The sequence below is a fragment of the Paroedura picta genome, chromosome 4 (assembly GCF_049243985.1).
Source record: "Paroedura picta isolate Pp20150507F chromosome 4, Ppicta_v3.0, whole genome shotgun sequence".
NCBI classification, from domain to species: Eukaryota; Metazoa; Chordata; class Lepidosauria; order Squamata; family Gekkonidae; genus Paroedura; species Paroedura picta.
The window spans coordinates 113,709,916-113,722,216 of NC_135372.1; the positions used below are offsets into that span (position 1 = coordinate 113,709,916).

At 40.3% G+C, this 12,301-nt stretch overlaps 1 protein-coding gene across 7 annotated transcripts in view; it reads left to right on the forward strand.

Annotated features, from left to right (window-relative positions):
• Positions 1–11,093, forward strand: part of RALGAPB (Ral GTPase activating protein non-catalytic subunit beta) — a 73,273-nt gene extending 62,180 nt beyond the window's left edge. For all 7 annotated transcript variants that reach the window (XM_077335226.1, XM_077335228.1, XM_077335225.1 and 4 more), the window contains 6 exons: positions 659–781; positions 2,478–2,614; positions 3,214–3,322; positions 3,505–3,583; positions 5,119–5,267; positions 6,017–11,093. In XM_077335226.1, the coding sequence (XP_077191341.1) occupies positions 659–781; positions 2,478–2,614; positions 3,214–3,322; positions 3,505–3,583; positions 5,119–5,267; positions 6,017–6,210 (791 nt within the window). In that variant the 3' untranslated portion in view covers positions 6,211–11,093. The remainder of the gene's footprint in view (positions 1–658; positions 782–2,477; positions 2,615–3,213; positions 3,323–3,504; positions 3,584–5,118; positions 5,268–6,016) is intronic.
• The last annotated feature ends 1,208 nt before the right edge of the window (positions 11,094–12,301 follow it).

Genomic DNA, 12,301 nt, shown 5'->3' on the forward strand with positions numbered 1-12,301 from the left:
CTACAATTCTACAATGAAATCTTGGGGCTTTGGGAAGGGATGTTTTTACCCGGTGCCTAAAGCTGTACAGACTAGGCAGTAGATGAACTATAGTAGTCAGATCTCTGCATTTAATGTTGCCAAAGAGGACCTAGTAATGTAACTATGGCAGTATGCTTTTGTGGGCATGTGAGCACACCTAGAGCAAAGTGTGAAGTTCAAAAGAAGAGAGGACCTGGAAGTGGATAATGCCTTCCTTCCTTTTCTAACCATGATCTAGATGAGATGCCCCTGGCAGCTGGCCTGTGGCTGAGCCCCACTGGATTTGTGTAGAGATGCTACACCCATATTGTTCGATTCACTCAAATGTGATTTGGGGAGAAGAGGGCTCAAAGAGCTGGTGTTTTGTGTTTGTTTTTTTATGCATGGTTTAGGAGGGCATTGGCGAGATCCTCTTCTCATGTAGGTGCTAGAATTAGTATCCCCATCCACAGATAATTGTATGAAGAACAGCTGGCATGCACATGATGGCATGTGAGGATCTTAACAGGTAGAGCTTTGAAGGTGAAATAGAGGCCATGTTCAGATAGTTTGAGTAACACTGCTTGATGGGCAAATTGTCATAAGGAACAAGAAGACCACCACTTTCACTTCATTTTTGATTGCTTTTCCTTCTCAGATGAAATAATCTCTTCAGAAGATGTTGGGGCAAGTATCTTCAATGGACAAAAAAAGGTGCTATATTATGCAGATGCACTTACAGAAATAGCTTTTGTTGTCCCCTCACCTCTGGAGTCCTTGAGTAAGTGATTTCTGCTTTTGTCTTTATGTAACTGATTCAGAGTTATTTCAGTGTTCACTTTAGAACTGCATCCTACGTTGCAGGAGAAATGTCTTGTGTGCATTAAAACATTTAGTGTGGGTCCACATTTGCCTTGCAGTCAAACCACCTACATATTCCCTCCACCTACCCTATGGAGATGCATTGTGGGAAACTGAAAAAGCTTTCCCGGGCACAGAACGCACATGGCAAAACGTTGTGTGACCCTTCCTCATGTATTATCTGGTACATTTGAAGTTTCTGATAGGTACTTCTATAATCAAATTCAACCCAGCCCCTGATGCAGCATAAAAACTTCTTAAACAGAAGAGTTCTCATGCATACTGTCTTGCAGCTCACCATGTGTTGTCGGAAGTGCACATTTCCACAAATTTTATAATTTTGACAGATTTTAACAGATTTTATAATTTTATAAATTAATTTATGTTTTAATTAATGATACTTTTAATTGTTATTTAATAATGCTGTAAGTTGCCCTGAGCCTAGGGGGCAGGGCAGCATAGAAATGGAATATAAATAATAATAATTTTATTTTGGTCCTTGGCACGCAAATAAATCTATGCAATAGTATATTCAGCTAATGAATGATAAACAATTTATGTTTTTCACCAAACTTACTTTTTTAACACAACTGTTCCTATTTTGCATTTTATCCATTAATTAATATCTATTTCTACTAAATCCAAGTCTCTTTATTAACCATTTTAATCAAGGGAATTGATGCCAATAACACACCCAATAACATGTGAATACAACCTTACAGCAACCAATGGGCTCTGCAAGAATAGCAGCTAATAGTTGAAACAAGTTAACACATCAGATTTCAGCCAAATACTTTTTATTCAACAAATGATGACCCAACTGTATCTGGGCATATGAGCTGCTTTCCCTGTGAATAACCAGATACTGTATTTTCAGCTTACCACTGCTAGTGCTTAGATATTGTAACACTTGTGTTTAACCTAGCAGGAGTTAAATTGATTTTTCAAAAATCTTGTATTGTGTCTTTCTCTGAGGAGCTGAACATGAAGTAAACTATTTTTGCCTCATACCTCATACATTTCTCTCTCTAGTTCTTTTGGAAATTTTAATAGCCATGTTCCTGTTCCAAGCATATTTGTAAAAGGGGATTTCGTTAGTTAGAACTGCCAGTACATTCTGTAATTGAGACAAAGGGCCTTCCTTCTCCTAACTTCTCTAGTGCATCTTCACAGTGCATTTGCTCTTTAAATTGCCCCAAAACCTTTAGCTCCTCACAGCTGAATGATATGAAACCATGGTGGTATCTACCTCTTTGTTCTCAATGGAATTTTTTTCTTACCATCAACTCTTTAGATACGAATGCTTTGTACACTACCGGTAGGGAGATATTACCTAGTAAGCCATTACCAGTACATTCAGAATTTCTAAACCACCAATTAAAATTAAGCATGTGTGTGATAGAGCCAAGAGTAATTGAATATGTCAGGTGTGCATTTTCTAAAATACTTTGTGATCGATGGAAGAAGTTGGCTGGGTATCTACAAATGCACGTGCTTAATTGTCGGGAAGTACCATGGAAAGATGTTCCTTGATGGATGACAGCTTAAGGTGATTGCTGTTTGCACACTACTTGGCTATAACACCCTCTCTTTAAATTTTTGTTTTTAACTTTTAGCTGATTCATTAGAAAGCAATGTCTCTGACCAGGAGAGCGACTCTAATATGGACCTCCTACCTGGAGTAATAAAGCAACCAGCACTGACCCTTGAGCTCTTTCCCAATCATACAGACAATCTCAATTCTTCACAAAGGGTAAGATGATCTCTGACCAATGAATAGAGGTACAAGAGGTGTTTTAATAACAGGGCATCTTGGTCCCTTAAGCTCTGATGGTTAGAAATCATTATGCTGTGCTTTTTATGACAGTTTCAATATTCAGTTCAGATATGAATCATTGCAGTAGGTCATTTCTAAGGAGTAAGTAAGTCCACTCTGTGGCTCCTTGACACCCATCCCCCTTCAGGTACTGCATCTGTCATAAAGCTGTCGTTTATCAAGCACTCAGCGTGCTGTATTTTGTATGTAGGAGACTTTGCCCCCAAAAGGCAGCCTTTGTTAGTGAACCTAAGTACCAACTCTTTAACATCTTCTATTATCAGTGCAGTGTTCAGAGATAAGGCTGAACATTTTAATGGGGTATTATAATAGTTATAATATGTAATTATAATATGTAATAATTATAATATGTATGCTTGCTGATAGTGGCGGGGAATAAATATAATAATAAAAATAGAAAAGTTGCTATTAAGTTATGAGTTTGTCTTGAAGACTTCCAAAAAATGGATGAATGAATTAATTCAATATTATATGCTTTAATTGACAAATACCTGTATATTTTCTATTTGCAACAGCTCAGTCCTACTTCCAGGTCAAAGAGGTTGCCTCAGGGTCGGGCTATTCCCCCAATGGGACCTGAAACCAAGGTGTACGTGGTCTGGGTTGAACGCTATGATGATATAGGTGTGTAAACCTTAAAAAGTTGTATTTTCACCTGACTGAATAGATAAAAGGGGGGAATTCTTTAGTCTCGAATTCTAAATACTTATTGACTTAGTTTTCTGGTGCTGTATTCTTTGTACCTTTCCTTGGTTCCTGACAAAAGTAATACCGTTGAACATACTGTGAGTGTCTTTGTCTTGCAGAGAACTTCCCTCTCTCTGACTTGGGTTCAGAGACCAGTACTGGAGTAGAAACAACTGCAAACAGCAGCACTTCACTGAGGTATGACTGGATTTCTCTTCCATTTGCAAATATTTTCTGAAGTGTGATTCGTAGATTATATTCTGTTTTCTTCAGTCTTGGAAGCTGTCTACTGTCGGGAGTAATATATCATGTGAGCTGAGTTCTCATAGATCATAGCCCCAACAAAATATTGTAATTTGAGAAGTATGTTTTGGAACCTTAGGGACTGGGAGTTGTTGTGGCCAATATTGGTGAGCCCGGGTTGTGTGATCTGACACACGATATCTGTGAGCCAAGGTTTTGTGTTTGGGTGCACAATGTTCCCACTTGTGTGTACTCACCATGCATGAACTCTATGGAACTGCTGTGTAATGAGTCTTTCATCTGGTAGCCACATCAAACTTCTCGCCAGCAGGTATATGTGATGTGCAATTTTATTAACTTTCCATAGGGCTGATTGCATTGTCATGTCATCACCTATACTTTGCCCATACCATTAGTTAAAGGTATCCCCTGTGTAAGCACCAGGTCATGTCTGACCCTTGGGGTGACGCCCTCTAGCGTTTTCATGGCAGACTCAATACGTGGTGGTTTGCCAGTGCCTTCCCCAGTCATTACCATTTACCCCCCAGCAAGCTGGGTACTCATTTTACTGACCTCGGAAGTATGGAAGGCTGAGTCAACCTTCAGCTGGCTGCTGGGATTGAACTCCCAGCCTCATGGGCAGAGCTTTCAGACTGCATGTCTGCTGCCTTACCACTCTGCGCCACAAGAGGCTCTACCATTAGTTAGGTTAATACAATGAGTTCCTTGGGAGACTGCCTTGTAAAATGGCTGGAAAATTACGTTTGTAATAGTGGGTGCAAGGATTCTAATGAGTTCACTGGGGGTGCCGATCATGGCCAGTGGCAGTGGCTGAAAATTTGTTTGTGGGCCCAGTTCATAGTGTTTGTGTTGACCTTTAAAACCCCAAATTATTTGGGACCCAAGTATTTGAAGAACCATATCTTTCCTAAAAACCCGTTCATGCTTTGAATCCTGGTGCCCTGCTATACAGGCCTACATGAGTAGAGGTAAGAATAATCAATATTCAGGCAGAATTTTTTAGCCGGAGCTCTCAAATTGTGGAATTTCCTAACTCATGATGTTCACTCACTCAAGATTGATAAAGCCTTTTTTTAATACATATATTTTGGAAAGTTCATAGGATTTGATTTCCTGATGTTTTAAATCTGTATTTCTAGTTCTGTCTTAGTGCTGATGCTTTATTGATCATTTTTATTTATTTTGGAGTCTCTTTTTATTGATCTTTAATTTTCGGCTGATGATTATTATTGTCTTAGTGTGTTACTTTAGTTTGATGCTGTTTTTCTACGTTTAGTATTTGTGGGGGGTTTTCATTGTAATCTGCCTAAACTGAAATAGAAAAGCAAGACATACATTTGCCAAGTAAATGAAGACATTTGTGCCAAGGAAAATAAATATACCTGGATTTTTTTTCTGTTTTAAAAAATCAGGATTAACAATGCTAGTGCAATATCTTTGATTTTTAAATTAACTCTTATGTGTTTAAGGTCCACTACTCCTGAAAAAGAAGTTCCAGTGATCTTCATCCATCCTCTAAACACTGGCCTCTTTAGGGTAAAAGTGCAAGGAGCTACTGGGAAATTCAACATGGTCATCCCGCTGGTGGATGGGATGATAGTGAGCAGACGAGCCCTAGGTAGGTCTTTGAACCTGTTAATAGTTTACCTGTCTGGCTTAGGATATTAATGCAGTGAAATAAGGTGGATCCTAAACATGTTTTACCTGGTGGAAGATACTTTCTGCCATCACAAAAGTTTACGTTCCCTTTACTCCCTCCCACTGCAGGCCTTCTCCCACCCTGAGGAAACTTTGGGCATCCTTTTCAGAATACAGCAAGTTGCATTGGGAATATTTGTTTGCACAAGCACAACTTTGCTTCACAAATCTTAGATAGGATACACCTCAATGATTCTTCCTTGAAACTGTTGTTCTACATTGCAAAGTACTATTTTTTCCTTTGTTCAAAAGCTCTTCCTCTAGCAGTATTTCGGTGAAGGAGGAATTCAGATTGTAGTTTTGTCCAGAGGGAACATTGCTTGGCTGCAGGGGGGATGGTAGTGTGCTGATATAACACTTTTTCCCCCCTTTTCTGAGTGGGGGGGGATATGGTCCAAGGTAAGGAACCTAGCCCCCTTGCACAAAAAATGCGTGGGATTATATGATTCAAACCACTGTAAACTCATATGAAACCCTCCAAAATTATAAGTAGGATTTTAACATTTAAGTGGTTACTTTAAGGCTGACAATTGTGATAATATCCAAGCGCTCACAAGTCATGCTGACTTGACCAAGCTAAGAATACTTTCTTTTCGCCTCAAGCTGTCTGTAAAAATAATGTTCCTGAGATTGTTAACTTGGCTGATAACGTCTCCTCTTTTTTTAAAGGCTTCTTAGTGAGACAGACAGTAATAAACATTTGTCGAAGAAAAAGGCTGGAAAGTGACTCGTACAATCCTCCACATGTCCGCCGAAAACAGAAAATAGCTGACATTGTCAATAAATACAGGAACAAACAGCTGGAGCCGGAGTTTTATACCTCCCTTTTCCAAGAGGTTGGGCTAAAAAACTGCAATCCTTAGACCAATATCCTTCTTGAACAATGAAATAAGAGCTTGGTGTCTACTGTAATGAAAAGAAAAAAATAACCACCGTCCCCATCTTGGAACTCCTGTATAAAGAAACCACAACTTGAACATGACCTCTGCTTTTGCTTCAGGGAAGATATGGGGACTGGATCTGGGTCCTCACCCTGTAAGTCTCTGTATACAGCCCCACGCCACCAACTGCCGCAGAGGGCTAAACTGTAACATGTCTCACCATCGCATTACTTAGCAGTAGACAATAGTAGTTATTGTTAACAGAGAGGGGTGAGCTGTACTTCTCATAGCTCGTAGTGGCCCACAGTTGCATCAAATGCCCAGTTCTGGGCATAGAGCTGATGTCTGGTGTTTCAAATTTAGCTTCTTGAGCAGGTTAGGTTCAAGGGCAAGTTCTCTCAGAGACCACAACATTTGCAAGGCAGTCTTTGTGCAGTTCACTAAATTGCCCACTTCATGACCAGTCCTAGTGCCAGACTTCTTCTTTTTTTGTTTGTCCTTGCAAGTTGCCTCAAAATCCAATGTGTATGCACCATGGATCTATTGCTCAGAATTTGTTCACCAGTGTAGATTAATGTCAGCTCCTACCTGCTTCTTTGGTCTGTTTTAAGATGAACATCCTGAGCAGGATGGGAAGGAGCAAAGGAGATGATCACCACCTTGAGCCAAGGATGGACATTTAGGTCATTAACCGGCTTTGGGGCATAGATATGCTGTTTATGTAGTGGTTGTTTCCTGTGGTGGAGTTCATGACCAGTACTTAGTTACATGTTTGTCTTCTGGATGGTAGTTGCTTGATTCTCATTGTTAGAGAAAGGAGTAAAATCATCATTACAGAAGAGGCTGCAATTGGAACATGTCCATCTCTGCTCAGAGATGGAAAACTGACACCAACACAAGGAACCATCTATTGGTATAAAAGTGTTTCCTTGATCCCATTCTGCTTAATTGGTTGTTACATTTTGTGTTAGGCATGATTTGAAGAGGAAACAGACACACAACTACTGTTTGGGGCAGAAGCCCTATGTCTCCTGTCGCATTAAGTTCTGGCTTTTGAGAAGGGAAGAAAAAATCTGAGGCAGAACTCCGCTATTTTAATAGAAGGCTTAAAAATTAGACTTTACCTTTTCATTTTCCAAAAGAGAATCCATAATTGAGGAAAGTGCTTTATCAGAGTGGTATTTTCAGAGATGCCTGATAGAGCACCCAATCCTAAGCACATTTAGGATTGAGAAATACATCCTGTTGATTTCAGTGGGGGTTTAAATTCTTGTGTTGCCAAGTTGGTGTGTTGCTTTTGGAACTTCTTTCTGTTGTGACTTTGCAAAGCCATTAACTGCAGTGTGATGCATGTTGGCCAGTACTCTTTGTGGTGCTGTTCCTTAATTGCGGGAAATTGCTGCAGGTGTCCACAGTTAAAATGTTAATTCTGTCTACTCAGAAAGAAGCACCATCAGACTCAATGGGATGCTTCATAGAAAATGTATACAGGACTTAGGTGCCAGTATGTCCTTGTATGCTTTCAGCTGCTCTTGGAACCTAACAGAAATTCCATAGGGTGGCTAAGCTCTCAGTTTTAGGCCTTCCTTGTCACTACACCTTTTGTTTTCACAATTCATACATGGGCAGGTAGCTCATAAGTCAATATCTTTGCTTTTATTTGTTCATGTCTGCAAATGAGTTTTTGCTTTCCCTGGATAGGTAAATGGCCAGTAATTTTCTGCAGCACACAGAATTCTATGCCAATAGTCTTTGGGCCTTTATGTTTGTCTGAACTGAATGAGCTTGGTATATTCCTTTTCTATGCCCAAGTACACCTGTAGCACAGAAAGAGAACACTGACTCTGTTGCTCTTGATAATCATATTTAAAGTTTTTGCAAAGCAGTCGACCTCCAATGGTCTGTGCCTTTTCCTTTTTATATTCAGTCATTCCAGGCCTAGTCTGGAAGCTTTGAAAAACATTAATTTGTGTAAGGAATATGAAAAATGACTGCACAGTTTTTCTTAGTTAAACCTGTGTTTCCAAATATTAATATGCAAAACACTATTTGAGGGAAAAATTATGAGAGAAGACTCAGTATAAAGTGCAAATGTAAGTTACCCTTTGTATTATTAAGATCATAAGAAAACAAATTTATGAAACAGGATTGCAATTGCTGAATTTTTAATACTTTTGGTACCTGATTGAATTGGGCCAAAGCAGCAAACATGTCCAGTTGTGGAATAAGTTGTGAAGCAAAACTGTGTGGAAAATCAGACTATTCATTTGGTAGCTTTACATGACTCTCCAATGACAGATTTCCTAAAAGTGCTCCTTGCAGAAGTACTATCTTCGTGACGTATATTAATGAAAGACGGTCTTTGTACAGCATTCCTTTAACGGGGCATTTTTGTTCTTTCAAGCTTTCATTGTGGCTTTTTAAGGAGGAAAGTGACCTGTGAAGAACATCCGTAGAGTACTCAGAGTACTCATACAAAAGACTGAGCAATGGATCATGAAGCTTACACCGGAGTAGCATCCATCCTTGAAATTTTGATGCAACTAGCACTGTTTTTAATTATAAAGACACAGAATAAAATCACTCCATATAGTCTGGCACGTTTGGTGGTCTTACCCATTAACTCACAAAGTTGGAATAGGAAACGATGCTGCCAATGGAAATTGTGGCTGTACTGACACTTGTATAGCACTTTGCACTTGATACTGACTATTTGCCAGGAGTAGGATAGTGCATGAGCACTAAACCGACATTCACTCTTAGACACTGTTCAGATTCATCCTGTGACCTGTCCCATTTAGTCTTTGGATTAAATGCCATTATTGTACTGCTAACCCTATGCTAGATACATGGTTGAGCAATTGATTGTCTGCATATAAAAAGAATTGCCAACATTAGCTATAATTGTTTGAGCTGTGTATGTACTCTGCATCAATGGCATTAGTTCATGTGATTAATGACTGGCCAAACCATCTTTCTGAGTTGCTCAGATGTGTCTTAACCTACAGTGACTTTGGGACTGAGAGAAACTTGGCTAAGATTGGCGAAGCCCAATCTGAAATATATTGCCTTTAATTATATGCTCTTGAATTAAAATACCTGCTCTTGGGTAAGTGAAGTTACAGGGCATTAGAAACTCTGCCGTAAAGCTAAGAGAATCACCTGTGTTGGAAAGGCTTTTTTTCTTCAGGAGTTCCTTTTTATTGTGCATGTTTGTATTTATCCCCAGGATTTGACAGGACTTTATAATTTGCTTGAAGCAGCCTTAATTTAGCCTGTTTCAAAAGCTCTCAAACAGGCATGCTATCCTGAATCCACTTGCATGCTTGTAAGTCCTCCTGACTTCCAATATGTACTTACCAGCACACAAGTGGACTTGGCATTGAGACATAAGCTTGCATGCATGACTTTGGTTCTGCCAATAATAACCATGTTAAGAGAGGTGGAGGGACTACAGTGGTTCCTCTGAACAGCACTGAACAATGAATGGAAATGCTTAAGGGCTCACTTTCACTGTGTTCTCCGAGGTGTTGCGTGTGATGTGGTCCTTCTGTACAGATGCTGGTTGTCTGTGTGTACATGTGTCAAAGAGAAGGCTTCCAAATGCACTGATACTTTCCTGTCATTTGTGTGGAACCGTTGGCTGCCTGCAATAAAATGTTCCAGTCAAGATCTCTCTAAACACGGTTGCATTTGAAAAACGGGCTCTTATTAAGTCCAAGGAGAGGTCAGAATACCATACTTCAAGGAGCTGTCAGGTTAACCTTTCAGATTTCCAGCCCTTGTTTTGAATAACATTCCAGAATTTTTTAAAAACGTAATAAGAAAAGTGTGAATGGATCTGGTTCTTAGTATTTGTGCTGCTTGTTTCCTATTACCATTTCATTTAGTTATTTTTATTTCCATATAGTATTTATTTCCATTCTCTTGACGAGTTACAATTTTAGGGCTACAGATGTGTACCTATGTTTCTGTCATAAAGGCATTACTCTCACAGTCCTCTTAAGAGAGAACATTATGACAATATTAATTGAGGTCGTAAAACGTTGTCATCTTCACAGCACTTCAATATGGAAACTGTCAGTTTTAATACCGTGATGAAAAGTTTCCTTTTAAGAAATGAAAAATCACCTTTCTTAAACAGGGGCCCTTCAAGTAGATCTTAAATGCAGAGCAAAAATGAAACAGGAGGAGAGATGAGGGGAATCATGTCTGGGGGGAGGCGAGTAGCTATTTTGTATGCGGCACCGTCCTAAAGCAACGATGGGCTGCAAAGCTTGCTTCCATTCCTCAACACAACCCCGTTGACTTGTGGGGGCTGCGGAGCTGACAAGGAGTGCCTTGAGGATTGGGCTGCCCATTAATCTGTAGTCACTTCCCAGCAGGAGAGGTATGCAATTCACATTCAGTGTTCAGAATATATGGCCCAGGAGGATTATAGGACACTTAATTCCTGATGAACAGTGTACAAAAATACAGGTAACTCAGTGACAAGTTTTGCGACGGCAAGATATTGTCGCTCGAAGGAGAGCTGAGGTCCTTGCAGGGTGCGGCTCGGAAGGAGATGGCGAGATACCATGTGCTTAAAATCATGTACAATTGTGTATAAAGTTCTGTATGTTGCCAAGACATGATCTTTTTGTTCTTATTGTACTTTCTGTAAATATTCCTAGCACTAAGTTGTAAAGGCAGACTGTAAATACAAAGATGGAAGCTATGTTCCCCTGTCTCTAGTACTTTATCTCTTGTTTAGGGAAGGCACAAAGGTTTGTTTGTATTTATGCCAACTCTTTGTCCAGAAGAAACACATCAGATATTGAATGTAACACAATTAGTCAAATAAATTTTAAAGATATTCTTATGTATTAAGTTGGTGGTCTTCAGTTTGTGAGCTCAATCTGTTTATGAGCAAGAGCGGGCCTTAACATGCAGGTTGCAATGGTGAATAAGCAGCCAGACTTCTCATCACTTGGAGGGACTCTGTGATTGGTTCCTCCATTGTGTAATTAGCTGTGGGGAAAAATATTGGCCTATTGCTTAGAGCAGAGATGGTACATTATGGGTACATTATGGGGGTACATTACAGGGGGGGGTACATTATGGATGTGCATTTACTTCATTTATTCTCCACCGCTCTGTCCAGTGGGGAACCTAAAGTGGCTTACAATGTTCTTCATTAGATTTTCACATCAACCCTGTGAAGTAGGTTATGCAGCGTGTATATAACTGGCCCAAGATCACCTAGCAAGGTTCCATGGCAGAGTAGGGATTTGAACTTGGATCTCCCAGACAGTAGCTTGACGCTAACCACCGCACAACACTGTCTCTTTTGGGTCAGGGAAATGGCATGTGGAGGACTCCCCCCCCCCCTTTCCACAGTGCCTGCAGACTTGATCTGTACTGGAGCCTGCATCTGCTGCTCACAGATGCAGGGCAGGAGGGATCCATTTGGAGAGTGCCAGTGTTTCTTGGTATTTAAAGTCCATGATGTTGCCAGTGTACTGGTGGATCCAAACCAGTAAGTAAGTGTATATCTGTTAAGGCAGAACGGGGGGGGGGGGGACTCCTAGTCACTTGAGTGTCATGCTTCCTGCAGTCTTGGTTCTTACAGAAACTCTGTAAGGTAGGTTTGAGTTATCTTCCTAATGCAAATCTTGAGGATGATGCTGGATTGTGACCGGTAGGCCTTGACTGCATAGCCCTGGGCACTATGCCCTATTCTCACAGTGGACAACCCTCGTGCTGAAGAACGTTTTGGCAGTATGTTCTAGAACCAGAGTAAAATCTGGATTGTGAAAAACAGGAGGCTATGATCCAGTTAGAAAATGAAGACATCCCCAGATAGAAGCTGAACAGTGAGTTGAATAAGTGGCGGTGGTGGGTTTTCTGGGCTGTGGGCCATGGTCTACTCCAGGGGTAGTCAAACCGCGGCCCTCCAGGTGTCCATGGACTACAATTCCCATGAGCCCCTGCCAGTGTTGATTACCCCTGGTCTACTCATTGTAGTCCCTGATGTTTCGGCAGTAACTGTTGCTGGCATCTTCACATTTCTCTTTGATCTGAAATAGAATCT